Below are 24,371 nucleotides of genomic sequence, written 5' to 3' on the forward strand. Positions count from 1 at the left end.
GTTGTTCACGGTAGAGAACAAAATCACACCCAGAGGGTGAAGGGAAAAATCTAAGCGATGTACATCAGATCTCATAATTCGTTACGAATTCATGCCAACCAGTATTGAAACTTGATCGATATCATCAAAGGCATCTGTCGAAGGCATCTGTCGAAGCAACTTCAAAATTGTTATATCCATCCTCTACCTTGGCCCAATTACATTAATCATTGCCTGTCTAAACAAGCATTCAACCCGAAGACTCCCAAGAGTCGATATAAAACTAACCAACGTTGTCAGTAACTTACAGTAGATAGAAAATACGAAGACAAAGCAGGCACTTACAGCTCCTCTCTTTATACGCCTTGGCCAGCTCACTTCGAACCTCATTCATCGTCGGATACGTATCTTCTTCAGGATGCCATTTCTTGATAGAAATCACATTCTCCAGAAGCTGAATGCCCTTTTCCAGCTTCCCAGCATCCAAATAAGCGCACCCGAGCTCATACTGCGTCTTCAAGCGCAGCGGATGGTTCTGCTCAAGGCATTGCCTTTCCACTGCTAGTAGTTCCTCCAGTGTAGATATCCCCTTCTTTTCGTTGCCGGTTTCAAGGTATGCCAGCCCGAGGTCGTGTTCTGATGCGAGACGTGAAACGTCGTCTGGTTCGAGGCGACTCCTCCGTATGGCGCATGCGGATGTGAGTGCTTCCAAGGCTTCTTTTGCTTTACCTTGCATCAGATAGGCGGATCCTAGTTTTGCTAGAGTCATGGCCAGGGAAATGCTGCGGCCCTGCGTCAAAGTTTCAACTCGGACGACCTCTTTAAGGACTCTGACTGCGTCGTCCAGTCTCCTGAGGGACAAGTAACAGCTTCCGAGCTCATACTGAGATGCTAATCTGTTGGGGTGGCCTTCGTCGAGGCTGCTCCGTATCTCGACGGCTTCTTCCAGAACTGCTGCTGCTTCGGGTACTCGACCGCTCTTTGTGTATGATAAACCAAGCTGATGCAACGCGGCGACTCGGCTGGGCAGAGCCCTTGTTGCGTCAGATATGTCCTGGGGATTGGCTACTTCCTCGAGAATAAGAATGCTATTGTCCACCTGGTCATTCTGCATATATACGCAAGCAAGCTGATAGCGTATTGCAATCCGTGTTGGGTGATCTTCCCGGAGCGTCTCTTCTGCCATCTTAGTAGCGTTCTCAAAGATCTTTGCTGCTTCATCAAGTTGACCTGCTTTTAGATACGCGGCGCCAAGCTGATGCTGCGATGTCAGGTTATAAGGATGGCTTTCACCAACCCTTTGCTTCTCCAAACCATCGACCTCTGTCAATACCTTTACCGCTTCTGTGGTTTGGCCGTTGTCAAGATAGGCGGATCCCAGGAGACGTTGTGATTTCAACTGATCAGGATGATCCGCACTCAATCTCGACGATTGTATCAAAACGATTTCCTCACAAATCTCGATCCCCTTGTCGACCTGACCGTCGCTGAGGTAGGCCCTGGCCAGTTCGTGAAGCGAAGCAAGTCTCTCGGGGTGCTCTTCATGGAAAAGTCGTTCCTTTTCTTTGACCACTTTGTCCAACGCCTTGATTGCCGCTTTGACCTGACCGTCGGCGAGATATGCCCTGCCCAGCTCATGCTGAGAAAAGAGGCGGTTGAGGGGCAGTTGATGGGGATGTGGATTCTGTACCAATTCTTCGAGAATGTGGACTGCCTTTTGGACTTCGCCGTTGTCGAGATGAGCGGTTCCGAGTTTTTGCTGCAAAGCCAACAGGTTTGGGTGGCTCTCGTCGGAGTCTTTCTGGAGGTCGATGGTGTTTCGTAAAAGAGCCATCCCCCTCTCCCATTGACTATCTAATAAGTACAGCGATGCCAGATCGGCTTGTACTTTGATCAAGATTGGATATTCACTGCTTAGAGAAGTATGGCTATCCTCAAGCTTTCCCAGTTTCTCTAGCAGTTCAATGGCATCGGTAATCTGGCCATTCGCGCGATAGGCTGCTGCAAGCTCACAATGGATAGCTATCCGATGAGGGTGATTTTGGCGATATTTCGATAGTTTCAGAGCTGCCTTCAGGGATGCGATGGCCTTTTGAGGCTCGCCGTTCTGTCGATAAGCAGCACCAAGATGATTCTCGATGATTGGGCGCGATGAATGTCCTGATTCCAGTAACCTGTTTTGCGTATTCTTTACGTTTTCCAGAATCTCGATTGCTTCTCTCGATTTTCCATTCTCAATGTGGGCTTTGGCCAGCCCGATCTGAGGGCCGAGTCGATACGGATGACGGTCGGAGAAGTTTGCGGCTTGCATTTCATCGAGCTCCTTGAATATCGCAATTGCTTCATCGATTTGACAGTTGGACAAGTAGCATGTCGCAAGCTTGTACTTTGAGCCGAATAGAACGGGATCGCCCTTCTCTCTGCTAATCCCTTCGATGGACACAACTTCTGTAAGTAGCGGTATGGCTTCTTGTGTTCGCCCGCTTGATTCATAGGCTTCGCCAAGTAGATGTAGCACAGCCAGTCTATCAGGGTCATCTTCGTTTAGATTCATTTGCAGCTCATGGATTTGACGGATATGCTCAAGAGTGACTATCGCTTCTTTCCACTGGCCGTTGACGTTGTAGGCTCGCGCAAGTTCCTGATCCGTCCTGAGACTGTTTGGGTCATGCTCATGAAGAATTGACTGCTGAAGTTTTCGGACTTGTTGGATTGTCTTTATACACTGGTCTATTTCTCCGAGATCAAATTGGTTGCGTGAGAGCACATAAAATAGGGGAAGTAGGTCGCTCCTTGGATTATCCGGACTGGCGTCGAAATATCGTAGCATTTGTTCAAGAAGAGTCGATACTTCAGTGTCACATCTCATACATCGTAGAGATATGCTGATCTGGAGGAGCACTTGAAGTATCTTTGTAGAAGTCTGCTTGTTAATAGCCAAAGAAGGCGCTGCAACCAAAGCCGTAATGTGAGGCCCGAGTCTCTCGATATGGGACTGCCATTTTGATTGGGAGAACTGAGTGAGCGCAATTATACAAGCAGAAGACTGAATACTTGAACTTCGATGAGTTTCATCTTGGCGAATAGCTACCCAGCTATGAATAAGTGGGTGCAATGAGACTGTTGCATCGCTTCCCGCGGTTGATCTCTTGACGAGAGCTAAAGAAACGAGTTCATTGAGGGCCTCATCCAATCGAGCCTCATCCCACTTGTCTTTCTGGGCATCAACCCACGCGGGAAGTTGTGCGACATGCCACTGTGAAAGATTATCGAGTTTTTCGTCGTCTTCTGGGATACTCTGAGCTTTTCTGGCCCCTCGCCATGCATCTTGGAAGAAATCCACGGGAACATCATCATAATGAAGGGTTGAAAGAAGTTCCAAAAGTTGCAAAGCATCATGCGCAGATTGCTTGTCTGAAGACTTTAACGCCTGGACCGAGATTTCGAAAGTCGTCCAAACGTTGCGGTATCTTGACTGTGCCTGAGAAGGGATAAACTTGAGCAGCTTGTCCCCTTGTTCCCGATAATCGGTCAAATACTTTTCCATGGATATGCCCGTTGAAGAGATGTAGGCGCCTGCTTGTAAGATGGCAAGTGTATGGAATCCCATCTCTTCGGCGATGGCTTCTGCAGATGCAGCGGACTCGGCACGCAATGGCTCGGGGACTGACATTGAATTCAGGAGTAGCTCGATACAATGCTCCTTGCTGAGGTTTCCGAGTTCTATGTGTCCGAGTGTCTTATAAACGGCGCATTCTGGAAGCCGAGATGTCATCAACACAGTTCCTCTCTCCCCAGACGGAATGTAGTCTGCATAGTTGATTGAGCTGTCATCGGCATTGTCCAAGATGAGAAGCCAAGGCTCATCCGCAGGCCAATTCGCAAGAAGATAGCGTACGTCTTCAACACCAGCACTCTCCGTTCTAAGAGCATGGGCAATCATGGCAAAACCTCTAGCAGCCGTGGCCGCAGTGGCTACATCCACCCAAAACACGCCCCAGAATCTAAAGACAGGTCAGTAGGTAGAAACGGTAATGAATCAGTGACAGAAACATACTGATTTCGAAGCTTATTCGCAACGTTCAAGCACACTTCGCTTTTGCCCTGACCCCCCATGCCCGTGATGACGAACATTTTGTCCAAAGTTTTAGAGTCAGTGGCCCTGGGATCTATGGCGTCGATGATGGTTTGGACTATTTCATCTCTTCCAGTGAATAAAGCGCTGGGACGCTGTTTCACCGTCCAGTGGACGTTCACAGCTGACATGGAATTAGAACTGGGTCTCCTTTAACAAGCCACTGTAGAATGGTGTATAACCTACGTTCTGGTTCCATTGCTCTTTGTAATTCCAGAGCTCTTTCAAGATCCGAGACAATCATCTCCATCACCGACTCGCAACTCTCTGCCGTTGGAAACTTGCAGATTTTGCTGTGGTTGGCTTTGAGAGCTACCTTTCTCTCTCGGTCTTCTGATAGGCTTAGAACCGCAGACTCTTTTTTGACAATCTGTAGAGAGAAGCAAAGAGAGGGAAATGGTCAGCGCCAAGGTCGTTGAAAGAGGAGAGGCAAGACGAAACGATATAGGTAGACGAACCAGTCCAAACCTGCCGTAATTCTCCGTCTCATAAAAACTAATAACTAAACAGTTGGCAGGCAGATGACGCGCCTGTTCAAACCGTCGTATCACGTCGCGCGAGCCCGCCTTCAACCCATCTAATAAGTCATTGCTAGGCGTACCGAGTCCCGTCCTGACAATCTTGGCGGCAATGTCTCCGATGCCACTGTAATTTCCCCCCAAGTGAGGTGTCGCGAAGAAGACGAGGAGCCTGGTGGCCCTGACGATGGATCCATAAGCTGGATCAAGAGTTCCTTCAACCAGCGCCTTCAACCCCCAGACGTTGTTTGTAAGTATTGCACGAAACCACAGGTATGGAAATCTTGCATCGACCAAAGCCAAACAAAACGCATTGATCAGCCGCGTGTACTTACAGACTTGACAACTATGCCGCCTAGACTATGGCAGAGAAACACGATTGGCCTGAGTGGCGTGTCCTGGAATGCATTAGAGCTTGGACACAGTTTGCCTCCCCGCAGATCTCGGATGTCAGTACCTTTCTTTTGTCTTTCAGACATGTCAACAGCATCCGTGCGTGCTCGTCCAGGCGCATCGCTGCCGCCGCTTTGGCCGGACTGGAATTATACGCAAACAACATGACGCGGCACGGCCTCCCGATCTTCTGGGGGAGAAAGTCTCGGATCCAGACCGATCCTTGGGAGTGCCATGTGGCCCGCGCATGGTTTGGGTTGCCCTTGAAGTTGAGGCCATGAACAGCTACAACACTGGCAGTTGAAACTTTTGTAAGAGGGAGATTCTTCTCAAGAGGGGGCGGCTTCGTTCTCTTACTCAATCTCCGGCTCGAGGGATTGAAGGCCACTACTTGTCTCCGAGTCGCCGTAGATGGTGTGCAATCCAGGCTCATACATTCCGAATAGCGCAGAGATATTTCCACCATGGAATTGTTCCTGGGATGACTTGTATTCGCAGGCAGCGCTCACATTGTCGTCCCAATCCCATCCATCTCAAGAATGCCAACCAACGCCTTGCAAAAGACAAAATCAAGGCAAACTGCCTCCTCAATTCCCAAATGTTTTTCCCATCACGCAAAAGGCCCAACCGCGCAGCTGATCCTTTTGTCTGTTGGTCGCCAAAATGCGCATAGCCGCCCTGCGCTGGGGCTGAGCGGATGATGAACAGGGGTCCATGCAAGATGATTTGATGGAGGCTGCCTTGCGTGGGAGCAGCATCCATAACGTGCATGTGCTCCATACTCGACGAATATATGAGGAATCCCTGTAGTTTTGGAGTAAATGCGAGTACATTCTGTTGGCAAGGCTGGAAACAAGGGCGATACATGAAACAAATGCCTCCTAGACCCCGGGGTATACATACGCAATCCTAGATTGATGCTGTGTTCATCTATCAGCTTTGAATAATATCATCGATTTGATTCCAAACAAATAACAGCATTGTGCATAGAGAAAATTAGAGTGCAGAGATGTTCCAATCTCAGGAACACTCAGCGCTGTGAAGAAACATTAACACTTTAGCAATCACATATCTGCCAAAGATGCACAAGAAAACCTATGGCACAGTCGATCAACGTCACAATATAGGTATAGCACATTATTAAAAAAAAAGATGTGCTCGTAAATACACTATTGGTGTGAACCAGTCGTTCTGGTTCTAGCCCAGCCCCCTTTGATTCTTAGACTCAATACCCTGAGATCCGATCAACTCCATAAAGGAATATTTTAATCCTCTCTGCCTTCCGCCCTTGCGACGTTTATATTTCAGGGGTGCTTGAGGCCTTCTTTTTCGTCCCCCAAGAGTTGGTGCTCGTCGCGGAAGCAAATCAAATCCTCATTGTTGCCATTCGACCCGAAACTGGATGTCAGGGGGTTGATTAAGCCTGAACTTGAGAGTCCCTCAGTGCCTGATTAGCCGTTTGGGCGGCACGACGCAGTCGAGCCTCAAGGTTGGAATCACCCAGCATAGCGCGTCCATTAGAAACAAAGTCATCATAGACGGGAGCCAGGGCTTCAGATCGAAGATCACAGCCATAATAGAACAAGACGCTGCCATTGTGGTGAAAGCTCCCGTCGGACTTCTCAAAGAACCAGGTCAAGTTCTCATCATGCTCATTGACAGTCCAGGCAAGGCTGGGGTGGTCCTTCTTGATGGCGGTGAAAACGTTCTCAGCCACATTGGTCAGCCAGCCGGACTTGGTGATGGCCAAAGTAGCAAGAGTAGCTATCGGTCGGTCATTGCCAGCAGGGACAACAATCGCAATGCACTGCAACGCATCATCATAGTATGCAGTAAAGGGGTTCTCCCTTAAGAGATCGATAAAACGGTCAACAGTTGCCTCAGCGTCAAGGCCCTCTCGATCGCGAATCAGGGCTGCTTTAATCTTATCCGGGTCCTCGAAATCTGACACGGAGGTCGCCCTTTGAATCTTATCTCCTCGTTGGATCAAAGTGCCGGCGCCAGAGTCTGTGAAGAGTTCCTTTTGAAGGTCACTGGGATGGATGATGGCAACGCTGGAGGTCCTGGGAAGGGTGTCGAGAAGTTCCTTGATCTCCTTGATCTTGAGGCGCGTACCGTATCGGCACCAAGGCTGTGACATGAGGTGATCGAACTCCTCGTCCAAGTTAATGTGTGAGATCTTGTCTCCTTCGCCGTTAAACAAGCCACCCTTCTCTGACAGGTACACAACCTTCAAAGGCTCCAGTGCACGGGCAAGCTCGGCCGCAGCAACGTCAGCGTTAACGTTGAGCAGTTGGCCATCTTCAGACTCGGCCATGGACGTAAGAACTGGAATATACCCGGCCTCAATCGATTGCTCGATAGCCTCCTTGTTGACCTTTGTGATCTTTCCAACGTACTGCCACTTCTCCTTGTCCAGATAATCAGCCATGAAGACGCCGCTAATGGACCTAGTGGCAACGCCCAGCTGGTCAAGCCTGTCCACCAGTCTGAGGTTCTCTTCGAGGAAGAGCTTGCGTGCCACGCCCAGAGTCTTCGCGTCGGTTACACGAATGCCTTCTTCAAACCGAGGCTCGACGCCCGCGTCCTCGAGCAAGCGGTTCAGTTGCGGGCCACCACCATGGACTACAATTGGATAGAGCTGGAGACTGCTAAGAAAGCGATACTCTGGCATAGCTCGTCGATGTATTCAGTTCTCAGTTCTCTTCGGTTAGCCCAACATCCGCTCCTTTCAACCTCAAGTCACTTACAGAATAGCACCTCCTACTTTAATAACACCGAATTTCTGTGAAGATACAGATGTGAAGAGCTTGAGATATTGCTGCCTTGACAGGTGAGGTCGAAATTAGTCAAATCTCTCCCGGCACGTGGTATCACGTATCCTCGATGACCTACCCCTCTCGCTTGCTTCCAATGCTGCTCAAGGTCTGAGCAACAATCTCTCGAGTTCGGTCACTCGTAGGAAAAGAAGCCAGAGTCCTTGTCACCGACAGGGCCCTACGACCGGCCAAACTCGGGCCTCGGATGGTGATCGGAGGAGACGCGAGAGCCGCAACCCGGGGAGCAACCCGGGGCGCACCTCGTCGAGCTCCGGCCCTCAAGGCGGCAGAAGTTGCAGAGAGCATGTTTCCCAAGATATCTGGCCCAATTGGCCCGGCGAATTTGCAGAAGCAATAGAGCAATGGTCAACGGATGAGAAACTGAGGATGCGCGAGGGTTAGATCAGATAAAAAGAGTCACCCAGATTAGTCTAGCAAATAATGCCAGCCGCAGTGGGGGAGGGGCAGAAAAAACCCGCCCCGAAACCGCTCACCAAAAGCGGGCAGGCGGTGAGGCGGCCCCAATCACACAGAAATGTTCAGCTGTTGGCAGCACATGAACGTGTTGGTTGCATAGGTGGTTTGACCAGTCCAGCGAGGGAATATGATGCGCTACTGATAAAAGGGCTGCAGAGGATTATCTACTATGTACCTACCTACTTAGGTACTGAACTAACCAACGGTATCATCAGGTGGTACGTCAATATGTGGCGGTATTCACGAAGCACACCGGCTTCAACCCTGCCTCTAGAGTACATGTAATTACTGGTGTTGGAGCCGCATATCATTGCCCTTTAACGAACCTCGATGGAGAACAGTACAAGTCGAGAGTAAAAGGATGAGGTGATGTACAAAGAATGACCAGCTTGACTTGTACATGAGAGCATTGCCATTTGCAAGTGCTAGTCACCGATCTTGGTCCTCAAATCTTCAACGGTATAAACCGCAAAACCCTCGTGAAAACTGTGTCACAGTGCAATAAATCACAGCAAACCATCAGTGAACCAATTTATAATAACGTGACCAGACATCGACTCATTATAATTCCGATAATACCAGAGAGAGCACACATTATCTCCATTGGTCGGAATAAACGCCTGGCCTGCAAATCATACGCATAACCCAGCCTGAGAGAACTCAGAGCATCGTCTCCCGTGAAAATAGTCCGAGGCGTGTCTTAGAAAAAACTCCATCATTTACAGAACCAACATCCAATAACAATTCGTAACCCTTCATTTGATCCCGAGCTCATTTTTTCAAGCTTCGAAGAACGACGTCTGGTGTTCATCATGGACGTTACAAAACAAGGTACTCCAATAAAAGAAAGAGAGGCATCAACGTGTCGCAACAACTAGACTCTCTGGTCAGCGGTGTTTTCCTGGATTTGGGTTGTCGAGGGCGCTCAGAAACATACCAGAGGGAACGATAATAACGACTAGGAGAAGGATGATTCCGACAACAATACAGACTCGCATCTTCATGTCTTTCCACCACATTGCCTTGCGAACTCTGTTGGCGCCACGACGGAAATCTTGAGCCGACTCGGCCAGGTTGTTGGTCTTGTCCTGCAGAGCATCGAGGTTCTGGCCACGCTGCGCGACTTTATTCATGTTATCGTGCATCACCTTGACCGTTTCATCGATTTGCTAAAAGAGAAGAAACCCCCGTTAGTGCCCAGATTTTCAAGCCCATACGTTTCCAGAGTTCCATATCCATAGCCGTGCCGTATGCGGCACGTCTGCCATGAAATCCAAAGAGTTCAAGCTGATGCGCAGCCAAATGGGACGGAGAGACCAAGAGAGCCGCATTTGCGCTGATTCCGTGCTCTTTCCCATCCCATCCTCTGCTATCCGCCATCCACTCAAACGAGGGTCTCTCGCCGGTAAATCCAACTTACTCGCTGCAGGTTGCCCGTCTTGGAGTTGTCCTCCCCGGGGGCACCGTTCTTGGGAACGTAGGGATCATATGGAGCGTCGGCCATTTTGGAAGAGTCGAATATTCAATACAACAACCTCGGACGAGAAAAACGCAGGCGAAGAAGCGATCGGAGCTTTGCAGCGGGTTCGAGCGACAACGATGGAGGTGGTTTGCTGCTGGAGCGGCTTGGAGAGGCGGCGGTTCGTAATGGCGGGCAGGGAATTTGAGGAAGACAAGTTTACGTTTTGTCCGCAGAATAGCCCCTTCGCCTGGGTACTAGGGAGCATACCTGCTGGAGGCGTTGCCCCCCGGCTGACGACAGCGCGGAGTCTGCGGAACCAAGAGCCCCCAGCCTCACGGCGGTTACAGGTAGATGGCAGGTACTACACAGGTACCGCCCGTCCAGCGTCTGGCGCATTACGGAGGCGGAGTGCTGTGATATGCCTACACGGGTAAAAATATCCCCTCCGTTGATTACTTGGGTGGGCAATAGGCGTAAGCCAATATCTTTGTACGAATCTATACGCATCACATCTCTAAGCCTTGGTTCTACTACGCACATTCCGTCATTTTCCCAGTGATTTGTAATTCCCCTGGGAAGCCCGGAGAAGCCACCGGCGTCGCCATCCTGAGACTCCGGGACAGGTTCAGACGAGAGGTACGGAACAGTACGTGGTGGTCGCCCGTACCGCTACTTTGCCCCGCCACACTGCCTCGCCCAGAGAATGTGGCTCCTCGCAACTTTCTCACTGGCACACGTGATTCTACCGCCTCGGTCAGAAACCGGTTCAACGGCCTAGCGGCGTCATCGAGGGATGCTGAGCCAAGAGCAGACGATGGATGGGAGTCGGAAGAAGAAGTGAACGGATTCTGCAACACGTTGAAGAGCTTGGGCCGTATAGAGGATGACCTGCAGATGCTGTCGATTGCAGCGGTAGTTACTACAAACCCGAAGCCGCAGGACGTGTGCACAGACCGTGACACAGTTGGCTCGGAGCCGAACCACGACCACTGTCGCAGGCTGGTTTCATCGCAAGTAAACGAAAGCGCGACGTGATGCATTCCTGTTGGAGAGAGCGCGGCCAGTCTGGCAATCTCTCTCTTACTCCATACATTATTCTAGGCCTATTGTGCGTGCACCTAAATAAAGCGGCAGTGAAAAGCCATCCAAAGTATTGAGCAGAATAGCGGCAGTATTTGGTCCTTGTGCGGAGTCAATGGCGGACGGCGGGCCGGGTTAAGAGACGCAAACAGCTCCGGACGCACCCAATCCGGACAGTGTAGTTCAAACTCTGTACAGTGTTTTACGAAGCCACGTCCATCTAACGTACAGTAACTACTAAAGTGTAGGTACGAGAGACTGTGGATCAGCTTATCAGAGAGCGAGGTGCCAACATCATGTACCGTAGCGATATTTCGTTGCTCGAGTACGATATCTTCCATCTTTGAGTGTCGGTTAAAGGCCGCTTGAATTCCACGGGAGCTCTACGGGGTACGAGTACCGGAGGGGCGTAATCGCTCGCAGCTAAACTTTGAAGGTTTTTGGTGGACTCGGCCAGATGCTTGAATCGTGACTAAAGACACTGTATTTATAGGCATAAATGCCTTGGATATCCACAGGGCTGGGTCAAGGCCCCCCCTTGTTGCCTCCCATTTACACTCTGTGCTCCCGTCGTGTAGGTATTAAAAACGGTGAGTGACGACGACACGACAAATAAACCTCAGATCCTGGGTCGTACGGCAGGTTGAATGTATGTACGAAGTAGCATTGCTTCGACCCCATAACGACATCGTATTCCATTAGCCTCCACCCTCCCCGGTCCAGCTACAGCTCTTTTTTTTTTTTTTTTGCATGCCAAGAAGGAAGACGGCTGCTGACCTGTGTTGTTGGGAAAAGGCCCGACGCCAACGTGACCAGCGAAAGGAGGGGAATTCACGGACAATACACTTCGTTTCAGTTCGTACAGTACAATACATACATTTTTACCTCGAGATGGCGGTTGTTTTGGAGTTTTAGCAGTCGGGCTGCTTATCCGTGCAGATCACATATGCACATGTCATGTCGAGCCAGACATTGACGCCATGACGCTGGGTCGCCCTATCGAGAATCGATGGTGGTACCGATAAGCGATCGCCCGCTGCCCATCTCATGTAGTATGACGGCCGCGAACAAGGAGACATGAGACATGAGACATGAGGAAACAGAACACGGGCGATGCTTGTGCTCCGTCTAAATCCCCAGTCCAGTCCCTCGCTCCTCTTTTTTTCTCTCTCTACTAGGCTGGATTGGATTGGTGCTTTTTTCCCTCTCTTTTTTTTCTTCCCTCCCACCAACAAGCAGCTTACGAATGCGTGCTCATTGGTGTGGCTGCCATGCCGGGCTGAAGTGAATCACCACAACGGCCCAACCACCGCCGCCCAGGGACCAGCCACGATTATACGAGCGCTGTAACGGGACGTTGGCTGGGTTATACTGTAATCGTCCGGGCAATAATCGTTCTATTCTTCTAGCAGGGCCGTCAGCACCTACACAAACGAAAGAAACTTCCAGCGGCCCTTGGCGATGCTTCCCGTTCGGGCCACTTCCGCATCGAGCCAACCTCCAAAGCAGCGTCTTCTCGTCTCTCGTCTCTCTGCTGCGGCCAGAACAAGAACAGCGATAACATAGCAGTGGCCTTGTACATGTAGACGCCACGCTCTGCTCGTATGTACATCTTCCCCAGCACACACTCGTCGCTGGATCCGAGTACTCGTACATACAAAAAGTCCGAATCTCTCAGCGGGGGCCCCAATGTCATTCATTGCTCCAGGCGCTGGCCCGCTTGCAGCTCTCGTATTTGGGACCCCTGGCCACCATGCCAGGTTCCCGTTCTGGCTCAGCACCGAGCTAGGGCCATTCGCTTTGTGATAGTTCGATGCAGCAAAGTGGTGCAACCAAGGTTTTCCGTGGCGCTCTCCAGCTCCAGCTCGACAGACTCAATCGCTCGCTCCATACGCCCTCCCTCGAGGTAGCTCCCAGGTACCTGCTCACAGAGTCTGCCGCGGGCGTGTACCTTTGGAGTACTGCGCGCCATCGCCTGTGTGTACAACATGTGCGTTGTTTGCCCCAAACCTCGTACAGCCCAAAGTACGTCAGGCAAGCGTCAATTGCGCTGCTCGAGCGATGCAAGCGCTTCCGGAGCCGAATGTCAGTTCCCCAGCCAGATCGCTTCTGGGGCACTTGAGAACAAAGAGTACATGCAGTAGCTCGTAGCTCGTATATCCACCGCTCACCTCGTCTTTCCCTTCTCCACAGCTGTGCCGCCTGTCTCTTCCAGTCTTCCTTTTTTTTTTTTCCCTTCTTCCCTTTATATCCCATCCCTTGTCCCTCGCTCAAGGTCGCTCGCTTGCCGTGTCCGTGTGTTGTGTTGTGCCGTCGCCAATCTCTGTTCGCTACTTGGTGCCCAAAGCTCTTGAGGCGACGTAAAGATAGATGGATCTGGAGCTATAGCTATAGCGGGTTGCCTTTCCACCTTGGCCACGATACTGCCTCGATCGACGGACCACTTGCTCGCCATCACCGACCCATGGGATCATCTTTTGGTATCAGATTTTGAGCTGTCCTCTCTGGAATATCCTTGGCCGTCATAAATCATGTCGCCGCTGCTTGGTCGTCTGGCCGTTGGGCTGTTGCTCGCGGCCGGCCAGCTCACCACAGCCTATGACTTAGACCCAGATTCGCCCGGTATGAGAATGCTGATCCTACCATTTGTGGAATTGATGCAGCCACTAACTTGGGACTTGTAGATTCTGTCATGTCGGTGTCAAAAGACATGGCCGCGGATTTGGTGTCATACTACAACGGCAATCAGCCGGGCAATACCCCTGGGCTTCTTCCCGATCCATACTTTTGTATGTATCTCGTCCTTTCTGCGCGGTGCTGTAAGCACATTTCTCTTGGCTCGTCACTGATGCGTGCTCTCAGGGTGGGAGGCTGGTGCCATGATGGGGACGCTTATCGACTACTGGTATTATACCGGCGACGATACGTACAACAACCTCACCTCACAAGCGCTCCTCTTTCAAGTCGGCGAGACCAACGACTATATGCCGAGAAACCAGACTCGAACCGAGGGAAATGACGACCAAGGCTTTTGGGGCCTCTCCGTCATGTCGGCTGCCGAATACAAGTTTCCGGATCCGCCCGCTGATCAACCGCAATGGCTGGCGCTCGCTCAAGCTGTCTTCAACACACAAGCCGCTCGATGGGACACGGAGCACTGTGCGGGCGGCCTGCGTTGGCAAATCTTTACGTGGAACAATGGCTATGACTACAAGGTAGGTTGAGATTGAGATTGCTCTCTGCGGAGACATGTGCCAATCGCATCATACCATGAGACTGACGGTGTATAGAACTCAATCTCACAGGCATGCTTCTTCGCTCTCGGTGCGAGGTTAGCTCTGTATACTGGCAACCAGAGCTACGCTGACTGGGCTGACAAGACGTGGGATTGGATGATTGCCACAAAGCTCATCAACACCAAGAACTGGGCCGTCTACGACGGCGCCGGCATTGAAAGCAACTGCACCGTTCTTGTCCCTTATCAGTTCTCTTACAACGTCGGCGGCATGATTCTCGGTGCCGCCGCCATGTACAACTTGACGGAGTCGCAGACGTGGAAAACCCGCTTGGACAATCTCCTTGAAGGTAGCAAGGTGTTCTTCACAGGGCCCAACAACAACATCATGTCCGAGGTCGCTTGTGAATCGGTCGATACTTGCAACCTTGATGAGCAGTCGTTCAAGGCTTACCTGACGCGCTGGCTAACAATGATGACCAAATGGGCGCCTCATACGTATAATGTCATCCATCCATACCTACGGGCGTCTTCGGTCGCCGCAGCGAAGCAATGCAAGGGCGGCGCGAATAAGCGCATGTGTGGCCTCATCTGGTACGATGGCAAATACGACAATACGACTGGAGTCGGACAGCAGATGGCAGCCCTCGAGATCACAATGTCCAACTTGATTCTGAATAGCAGCTCTCCGGTGACTGCAGACACTGGAGGCACAAGTGTAGGAGATCCCGGTGGCGGCGGTGATGACATTGGTCGAAACCAGCCAAAGGGGCCAGACTATAAACCCATTACCGGCGCCGATAAGTTTGGTGCCGCTGTCCTAACACTGCTGGCTATTGCTACCGTGGTTGCGGCCATGGGTTTCATCTTCCTCGACGAGACATCGCCTAAAGGGCCTGTGGCTCAATCCAAAGGATTCTTTTCTTCTGCCTCTGCGGCCATTTCCACTCTTGCTGCGGGTGGAGGAATGGCTGCAGCCGCCGCCGCCGGTAGAAGGAGAAGGGACAAGGAAAAGGGAATCAGGATCAACGAAAAGTCAATCCTCAACAACGGCGAATCAGAGAGCAGCTCAAAGAATCCGTTCACTGAACCGGTGTTGGTGACCCCCGACTCGATCCGGTACAGTGGAGTGAGCCAACGGCGGCTATCAAACATGCCCATAGGTTGGCCACATAATCCGTCCGTCAGGAATAGCGTTATTGTGGCCGAGTCGTCCGCGGGGGCGTCTGCTGAAGACCAGCGGCAGCGATAGGTGACTACAAAGTTGAGCTGTTGGCAGTTTGGATTGCTGATTCTCTTCAAACTGGGCGCAGCCGGACGGCGTTTTCTTCTTCTTTCTGGGTTACATACACCTTGGCCCGGGAACTAACTCTCTCTCTTTAATCTTTTCAGCGGTGAATTTGGGTGTTTAAAGGGATATTATCTGGGAACAATGGCGAAACTGGTTTGGTTTTTGGTTAACATGTCGGATGAATATATTATGAACCCGTGTTCAATGACATACACTACAAGGTATTTGAGCTCGACGACGATGTGACGTACATATAGGAGGAAGGGCTGAGGAGGGTTCAGAGTACACGAACAATTTCACAGGAGTCTTGTGAGAAATTAGTGTTAATGGCGAGACAATGCTGGCGGGTGTCAAAATCTCATCAGCTTACAGAGTGACGTATGTAGACAGCTGTACTTTTGTATGGTTGAGCATCCTCGAGTTTGCCAAGCGGGTATAGAAGAGGAGGGAAAAGGCAAACGACTGGGTTACAGATTTGAATGATACATACAAAAGGGCAGTGATGAAGCTGCCTCTTTATGATGCCATTCATGATTCTTTATCGTACTGTCTCAACTCACTTGTTCATTGTGCGGCCCCTGTTTTGTGACTCTTGCTTGGTTGTGAGTGAATGTGATGGATAATGAGTGGCGTCAATGCCAAAGGTAAATTTCCCCGCGCGCAACCTCCGACATTGCAAGTACTTACGAGTTGCTATGGAAGAGTTTGTAGCCTTTAGAGAAGCTGTCAAATTGGATCATGTCAAATTAAAAAAGATTTAAACAAGTCCTCAAAGTTGATGCTCTACAGGGCAAATCACAAATAGGTACGTGTAACCGCCTGTGAGGTAATAGGGTAGGACTCGACAAATACCATGCGCAAGTACCAGGGAGCAGTACCCTGCAGACTGTTCCCAATTTGGCTTGACACCTGAGTGGGCCGGTGGATATTTCGGCCGATCTGGGAACCTCGTGTCTGATTAACATCTTGAATTGCGTTTCTTCAAAGAGCATTTCCCGCCACCCTCAGGGGTTCTCCGAGGCCGCAACAACATGTCGGCCAATCTCCTCGACACAAGCACCGCAAAGGGGGATCGCGACAACTCGTCGCTGCTGTCCCCGATCGCATACGACGATGACGCGTCATCCATCAACAGCCGAGACCAAGACACGGACAGCGAGGACGATGCGCTGCAGCAGCGCGCCAGGAACAGCCGCGAGCTGCTGGCCCACGACCGCATCGTCTTGATGGAGGAGGAGGAGCTGGACCAGCTGGTGACGGACTCGAGGCGCAAGCAGGAGCTGGTGCGCCGCGGGTCGGCTCTGGCGCTGCCGCTGCCGAATCCCTTTAGGAGCCTGGGGCGGAAGTCGAGTCTGGGGAGCATGTCGACGGCGGGCAGCTCGAACGAGAACATTGTGTCGGAAAAGAGGCTGGCGGAGAAGCAGAAGCAGAAGAGGCGGGATAGGAGGGAGACCAAGAGGAAGAGGATCATGGAGGAGGCTCAGCACGGCGAAGATGGCCAACTCATGTATGAGATGGAGGAGGGCGGCATGAAGGAGGGCAGCTCCACCGGCGACAGCAGCGAGAGCGACGAGTACGACCGCCGCAACCTTAATGCGTTTGCTCAGGCAAAGTCGCAGCGTGGACGGAGCTGGCGCCGCTGGCTATTTATACACTCGCTCATCGCCATCGGGTTCGCTATCCTGGTTCTGGCCGCGTGGAAGCTGTCAAAGGGTCGCAAGTCCAATCTCAAGATGCACCTCGCCAGCAACGGCACCGCCTTGTTCGCGCCGACCACAATCATCATCAGCCTCGACGGCTTCCGCGCCGACTTCTTGCAGCGGGGACTGACGCCACGGCTCAACGCCTTTGTGAAGGAGGGCGTCTCCCCCAAGTGGATGCACCCATCGTTCCCCTCCGTCACCTTCCCCAACCACTATACGCTCGCCACCGGTCTGTACCCCGAGGCCCATGGTATCGTGGGCAACACATTCTGGGATCCCGAGTTGAAGGCCGAGTTCCATTATACCGATCCTGCTCGGAGCTTGGACCCCAAGTGGTGGGGTGGCGAGCCGTTTTGGGTGACGGCTGAGAAGCAGGGCATTCGCAGTGCGATTCACATGTGGCCTGGCAGCGAAGCGCACGTTCTGCACCTGGAGCCTACCTTTGTCGACAAGTATAATGGCAAGGAGAGTCTGGACAAGAAGGTTTCGCGGATTCTTGGTTGGCTGGACCTGCCCGGAAGAGAGAGCGGATCTGTCGAGGCTGAAGGCTTGCGACCACAGCTGATTGCCGCGTATGTCCCCAACGTCGATAGCGATGGTCACAAATATGGGCCAAACAGCACGGAGATTCGATCTACTATTGAAAGGGTGGATACCATGATGGACCAGCTCTTCAAGGGGCTCAATGCACGCAACCTGACACATATCGTCAATGTCATTGTTGTTTCTGATCATGGAATGGCTACGACGGATACGACTCGACTGATGCAGCTGGAGGACCTCGTCGACACTTCCAAGATTGAGCACATTGACGGATGGCCTCTATATGGGCTTCGACCCAAGAACCTCGATGACCTGCAAGGTCTGTACAACGGCCTGGCAGAAAAGGCCAAGTCAAACCCCAACTTTGAAGTCTACCTCCGTGATGTGAACATGCCGGAGCGTTATCACTTTTCTCAAAACGACCGTATCGCTCCTCTCTGGATTGTCCCCAAGACAGGCTGGGCCATTGTCACTAAGGAGGAATTCGACGTCGAGAAGGCGAAGAAGGAGGGGCTCGTGTATCATCCTCGCGGCTTGCACGGATATGATCACGAGCACCCTCTTATGAGAGCTATTTTCATCGCTAGAGGTCCTGCGTTTCCCCACCCGGCGAATAGCCAACTTGATGTATTCCGTAAGTGATGCGTATATTTGAGTGATCATCTTAACACCGACTAATGCTTGATTGTCAGAGAATATTGAGGTTTACAACTTGTTGTGCGACTCGTTGGGGCTGAAGCCTAAGCCTAATAACGGGACTTTGCGGCTGCCCCTGAAACCGATTGGTACTCACAAGGCCGAAGATGAGCCTGAAGTGCCCGTTGACCCCGTCACGTCGTATTCTGTTGCTTCGACTTCGACTTCGACTTCGACCTCGACTTCCTCGCAGGTTGTAAAGACCCAGACTCTTCAACGTCCTTCAGTGCCCCCGGAGCCAACCACTTCTTCTTCTTCTTTATCTTCTGTATCGTTATTATCCTCTGCATCTCTATCATCGACTACCTCGACATCTGTAACGTCTCACACTACTACAAGCAAGGCAGTAGCAACTCCTACGGAGAAGCCTAAAGACGACAACAAGGGAAACGAAGATGACGAAGACGATGAGGGCTCTGGTGGGCTAAAGGGCATATGGAACTGGTTGTCGAACGAAATAGACAAAGTCTGGCACAAAATTACCAACGGATCAAGCTGATTTTACATCTCATTCTACTTATCTACCACGGCACAGCGTTTGAGTTATTGGAAGAGGCATATTGTTGATAGAGGCGTTTTGGGTTGATTTATTTAGATATATGGATATACTTGGATTACATGGGGTTTCTTAATTTTTATTTGCGGTATTTTTGACCTTTTTGCGATCTGGTATCGCTTGAAGACCAATTCGTGGCTGAAGACATATGGTGGTCTCTTTTTAATATATACTCTGCCTAAGATGGCGGCTAGAGAGTAATGCACTCTGTTTTTATATATTTAATGAGATATTTTTGGTAATATTCATCTGTGTAAAGGTTAAAAAATGAACCTTTGAGGCTTGAACTGATCCTCACTTCGTAACACCGAAATACTAAAGTTGCGTGTACTCAACCCCTCAATAAGATGTCCTCTACGCCGTCCTAATACCGAGTCAAGCAAACAAAAATTCAAGGCAAGGATGTCATTCAAGTTCAAGTGGCGGCTGAACCCCACATTTCCGTTTGTGGAAACGTCCAACTGGAACTGCCGCCTAGAAATTTTAAGCCAGCGAGACCGTTAATAATTCAACGGCTTTTTGATAGAGTCGTACGCGACGCGACTTTTGTAATCTAATCTATACTTTCACAATACATCATCCATCTCATCACTTCTTTTACATCAAACTTACAACAGCATATCGTTGTATATTCTCTACTTTACTCTTTTTCTTCTTCTTCTTTATATACAATTCTGTCCTCCTGACTCTCCCGCTTGACCATCCCCTTCTAAGCCGGAATTTGACTTGACTGTCTCTACCGAGTAATAATTGGTGTAACATCGTCCGTGTGAGGCGGCCATACACAACCATTGGGCCGGATCAAGTCGAAAAAAAAAAATCGCTCTCTGCCTAAATCTGGCCCGGTTACCTGAGAGAGGCAGCAGAGACAAAGCTTGGCTCCTTTTGCACAGCCCCGGGTGCCTTGTAAAGTGTTTTCGGTGTCGTCTTCTGCCAATAGAACAAGGACAGCGCATAGAAGAGCACCCACACCCTCCAAAATCCCAAATGAATCGCCAGGCACTCGAGGAGGAGCTGACGGTTCAGGAGGTGATTCTCGACTCGCTGCAGGACGAGGCCGGGGAGGATGCCGAGGTGCAGCGGGACGAGGCGAGGAGGGAGATTGTGAGGCTCAAGCGGATGCTGAGGACGCTACAGTCCAAGACTGCTGCCGGTGGTGATGCCGGCGAGGGTACGAGTACGAGAGCCCTCCACTGCCATTGATGACGCCGTTTGTGCAAGATGCTGATTCGATGCCATTTTTTCTTCTTCTCTGATAGTAGGTGGTCCTGGAGCCGCACATGCACATGTACATGCACATGCCCAAAGCCAAAGCCAAAGCCAAAGCCAAAGCCAAAGCCAGGCCTCACAGGCTCCAGCGTCGTCGCCGCAAAGTGAGTACGTGCGCTTTTTCGTCGTTGAATTTGGATGGGCCAAGTTTTCGACTGCTTTGTCCTTATCTGCTTGGTTTGGGGATTATCGGGCTCCTTCTTCTTCCTCACTTTTTTCACTCTTCACTTTCATCCCAACTTCATCCTCACTTTCTCCTTGCATCATTCGGGCAAGCCATGCGGCTCCAAGAAAAAGCCTAAAGAAAAAGAGCATCGAATTCACGGTGCCATCGCCTCCCCCTTCACCTTTTGTCAGCTGCTTCGTGCACATTTTTCTTCTTCTCTCCCTTGCATCTTTTCACTTTTCGCCTCCCACTGCATTCACGCCACCTCACTAGCTTGATTCCATCAACAAGTGGCATCTCGCCCCCTTTATCCCACAGTCTCCGTTATTCTGTACCGGCTAGGTCTCAGTCACTCGGGAGCTGCCTGTTTCATCAGGCCCTCCTTGGCTCCTGTTGCCAACTCTCTGTGTGACGTATAAGGTGCCCGCTTGTGCGCTTCTCCTTGGATGCCTTGGGCGCTTCTCGAGGCGTCATTTCCCCTTCAGGCTCACCATCAGCTCCCGTCTGGGAGTAGTTGAACTATTTAACGCTGACCTGTTTCGCGTCAGGAAATTCAGACCACAGCCGAACAGCGACGCCGGCCCCTGTTGGAGCCTCGAGATCGCATCGTTCCTCAGCCGTCATGGATACTCCGAGACAGGCTCCGCAGGTTGCCGAGAATGGAGAGAGCCCCTCGCTGGTAATGCTGAATCGAAAGCGGAATTATGACGCGGCTCATCTGAGTGTTGGACGTGAGTCGAGTAAGTCTCGAAGGACTACGCCATCGCCGTTTGGTGGCTATTCAAGGGCATATGACCCTCCTTCATCAGACGGCGAAGTCGAGATTATCGATCTGACTGGGTATGTACCACCTAACTACCTATATAAATGCATTTCTATCCGTACTTGATTGCTACTGCTTCTCTGTAGCCTGGCACTGACGTAAAAGACAGGGCTGATGTCGATGCCGACTCGACGCGGATCGCAGAGCAATATAGGCAAGCAGAGCGTCACCGGCAAGAAAAGCAAGATAGGGAGATGGCCTTGCGTCTCTCAAGCCAGGACTCGCAGTCTTCGGCCCGGGGCGCTTCTGGACCTTCTCGAAGCTCGGGCTCCCACCAGCCCTCTGCCTTTTCCAGGCTTATGGCGACGCAACGCTCTAATGCCCCTGAAGCTCCTATAGAAATCGCTTCCGATGACGAGCTTGAGGTCATCACCCCTGGTGGCGGGCCTCATGACGGAGCAGTATCCTGGGGTTCGCTCTTGGCCGCACCTATGGCGAACCCGTCTTTTGGGCATAACCAGTTTTCAGGTCTTTTAGACCCGCAACAACTCCAGGGGCGCAGCAACCCCCCTACTCCCCTTGGTAATGGCTTTGAGCTCCCGTCTTTCAGAGCTGTGAGCCAGTCCTTCCCAGGCACACCTTTTGCTGGAAACAATCAGATGCCGTATGTACAAATGCCTGGAGCATATCCCGGACCTCCTCTGAGGCCTAACCTGCCTATGGGCCCGGTTCTTGCGAGCCAGAGTCGAACGCCATTGTCAGACATCATCAACAGAACTAGCATGTTCGACTATGCCAACGGTCTCGATAACAATGGCGACCCTCTTTCTGGCCAGCTAATGGATTATCTCAACGACACTTTCCATGATCCTAGAGTAACGGAACAGGAGTTGGATGATTTGTTGCAAAATATCCGTCCCGACATGGAGATTCCAGAGGGCAAGCGAGATGGAACCCCGGAAGGGCTTAAGCATGCTCTTTACCCTCACCAAACGCTGGCCCTGACATGGATGAAGCAGATGGAGACGGGTACCAACAAAGGTGGTATTCTGGCCGACGATATGGGTCTTGGAAAGACTATATCGACGTTGGCTCTCATGCTATCACGTCCGGCCCAATCTCGCCCTAAAGTAAGTCTCAACTAACATACCGTGTAGCCTCCATTTGCGTTACTGGAGCTAACCATGGCCTTAGACAAACTTAATCATTGGCCCGCTGGCCTTGATTCGACAGTGGGAAGAGGAGATTTATAAGAAAACAAAACCCTCCCATCGATTGTCTGTGTTTGTATACCACAACAAAAAGGCCACGGCCGACGATCTACTCAAGTATGATGTCGTCCTGACTACTTATGGCACGATAGCCCAGGAGCTGAAACGCCTTGATAAGTTTATGGAGGACAATGCAGACCGCAACATCGATTTCAATGATAGAGCCAACGCAGCAAAATTTCCGCTTCTTAACCCGAGGAAGTCTAAATTCCACCGGGTTATCCTCGATGAGGCGCAGTGCATCAAAAACCACACTACCAAGACCGCCAAAGCCTGCCACAAGCTGAATGCCACCCATAGATGGTGCCTCACCGGAACTCCCATGATGAACGGAGTCCTTGAACTTTACTCCTTACTCTGTTTCCTTCGGATAAAGCCGTATTCTATCTGGGACCAATTTCGCAAGGTAAGACTGCCCCGACTACCACCTCTCCATTCATCAACCCCCTTTATCCTTTCTTGAAATTCTTGGATGTAACTAAATCGAATCGGTTTGCAGAGTTTTGGTGTGCTCTTTGGCCGAAACGGCGATCCGAGAAGTGTCGCCATGAGTAGGCTCCGCGCTCTCCTCAAAGCAGTCATGCTTCGTCGCAAAAAGGATTCCAAGTTAGATGGTAAGCCGATATTAAGGCTGCCTAAGAAGATGGAAGAAGTTGTGTATGCCGAGCTATCCGGAGATGAGCGCGACTTTTACAACCAGTTGGAAAAGAAGTCCCAAGTGCAATTCAGCAAATATCTTCGCGAGGGCAGTGTAGGGAAAAACTACTCCAGCATCCTAGTTCTTCTGCTTCGACTCCGCCAAGCATGCTGCCACCCTCACCTCAACCTGGATGTGGATGACGTTGCGCCAATCTCTAGTGAAGAGATGCTTGAGCTGGTCAAGAAACTGGATGCGTCCATCGTGGCGAGGATAAAGGAGGCTGACGCCTTTGAGTGCCCTATATGCTACGACGCCGTCCAATCGCCAACATTCTACACGCCTTGCGGGCATGATAGTTGTAAGCAGTGTCTTTCTCAGTTGGTGGATAGTGCAGCGACTATGAATCTTCAGCAAGGAAATGATACCAATACGGTGACGGCTAAATGCCCTGTGTGCCGTGGCCGTTTCGATCCTAGGCAGTGCTTCACCTATGAGGCCTTTCAGCAGGTGCATATGCCGGAATCTATCAAGCCATCTACCTCTGAAGGAGAAGAGGGCGACAGCTCTACCGAAGACGAAGACGACTTTGATGAAGATGACGAAGATGACGAAGTGGATCGCTATGGTGATTTGAAAGACTTTATCGTGCGAGACGAGGTTGAGAGTGGTTCGGAAGCGGGACAGCAAGGCCATATCAAAAAGGAAAAGAAGCAAAAGAAGAAGAGAAAGGACAAGAAGGCCGAAATCAGGCCTTCTATGCTGAAGACTCTTCGAAAAGAAGCGTCCAAGAATAAAGCCGCTTTCAAAAAGTACATGAGCTATCTGCGGAAAACTTGGCTGCCTGCCGCCAAGGTGTCGGAGTGTATGAATCTACTAAAGGAAATTCATGCGACTGGCGAAAAGACGATTGTGTTTTCTCAGTGGACTCTCCTGCTGGATCTGCTGGAGGTTGCTGCGTGGCACGACGATTATCCGGGCAAGCTGAGGCGATACGACGGAAGCATGTCCGCTGAGCAGCGATTTGTCGCGGCAAGAGACTTTCGTGATAAGAGCGACGTCAAAGTCATGCTGGTGTCGCTGCGAGCGGGAAATGCTGGGCTCAACCTTACTGCGGCTTCTCGCGTCGTCATTATGGATCCCTTTTGGAATCCGTACATTGAAATGCAAGCCGTTGATCGTGCGTACCGTATCGGTCAAATGAGAGAGGTCAAGGTGTATCGGATTCTGACTAAGGAAACCGTGGAAGACAGAATTGTCCAGCTTCAGGAGCGGAAGAAGGAAATGGTGGAGGCGGCGCTGGATGAAGCTGAGAGCTCAAAGATTGGACGGCTGGGCGTGAACGAACTCAAGTTCCTTTTCAGTGGCCGCTAATGCG

At 51.0% G+C, this 24,371-nt stretch overlaps 6 protein-coding genes across 6 annotated transcripts; 3 read left to right on the plus strand and 3 right to left on the minus strand.

The window, feature by feature from the left end:
• Positions 1-206: 206 nt before the first annotated feature.
• On the minus strand, positions 207-5,462 carry Triagg1_9357 (uncharacterized protein; the record flags this gene model as incomplete). Its single annotated transcript, XM_062904306.1, has 8 exons — positions 207-262; positions 325-3,983; positions 4,037-4,238; positions 4,301-4,484; positions 4,573-4,860; positions 4,968-5,030; positions 5,090-5,318; positions 5,383-5,462. The coding sequence occupies 8 exons, from the start codon at positions 5,460-5,462 to the stop codon at positions 207-209; spliced, it is 4,761 nt and encodes a 1,586-aa protein (XP_062751651.1).
• Positions 5,463-6,442: 980 nt separating this feature from the next.
• On the minus strand, positions 6,443-8,150 carry Triagg1_9358 (uncharacterized protein; the record flags this gene model as incomplete). The annotated part of the gene is made up of 3 exons (XM_062904307.1): positions 6,443-7,673; positions 7,776-7,850; positions 7,921-8,150. 3 exons carry the CDS (start codon positions 8,148-8,150, stop codon positions 6,443-6,445), a joined length of 1,536 nt encoding a protein of 511 aa, XP_062751652.1.
• A 1,058-nt stretch (positions 8,151-9,208) lies between these two features.
• On the minus strand, positions 9,209-9,825 carry Triagg1_9359 (uncharacterized protein; the record flags this gene model as incomplete). The annotated part of the gene is made up of 2 exons (XM_062904308.1): positions 9,209-9,490; positions 9,742-9,825. The coding sequence occupies 2 exons, from the start codon at positions 9,823-9,825 to the stop codon at positions 9,209-9,211; spliced, it is 366 nt and encodes a 121-aa protein (XP_062751653.1).
• Positions 9,826-13,394: 3,569 nt separating this feature from the next.
• On the plus strand, positions 13,395-15,350 carry Triagg1_9360 (CAZyme family GH76; the record flags this gene model as incomplete). The annotated part of the gene is made up of 4 exons (XM_062904309.1): positions 13,395-13,485; positions 13,548-13,652; positions 13,726-14,078; positions 14,154-15,350. 4 exons carry the CDS (start codon positions 13,395-13,397, stop codon positions 15,348-15,350), a joined length of 1,746 nt encoding a protein of 581 aa, XP_062751654.1.
• Positions 15,351-16,420: 1,070 nt separating this feature from the next.
• On the plus strand, positions 16,421-18,830 carry Triagg1_9361 (uncharacterized protein; the record flags this gene model as incomplete). The annotated part of the gene is made up of 2 exons (XM_062904310.1): positions 16,421-18,269; positions 18,328-18,830. 2 exons carry the CDS (start codon positions 16,421-16,423, stop codon positions 18,828-18,830), a joined length of 2,352 nt encoding a protein of 783 aa, XP_062751655.1.
• A 1,044-nt stretch (positions 18,831-19,874) lies between these two features.
• Positions 19,875-24,367, plus strand: Triagg1_9362 (uncharacterized protein; the record flags this gene model as incomplete). Its single annotated transcript, XM_062904311.1, has 5 exons — positions 19,875-20,058; positions 20,871-21,162; positions 21,255-22,215; positions 22,280-22,762; positions 22,856-24,367. 5 exons carry the CDS (start codon positions 19,875-19,877, stop codon positions 24,365-24,367), a joined length of 3,432 nt encoding a protein of 1,143 aa, XP_062751656.1.
• Positions 24,368-24,371: the final 4 nt, after the last annotated feature.

Source organism: Trichoderma aggressivum (genome assembly GCF_033847375.1).
Source record: "Trichoderma aggressivum f. europaeum strain CBS 100526 chromosome Unknown scaffold_052, whole genome shotgun sequence".
In the NCBI taxonomy this organism is placed as follows: Eukaryota; Fungi; Ascomycota; class Sordariomycetes; order Hypocreales; family Hypocreaceae; genus Trichoderma; species Trichoderma aggressivum.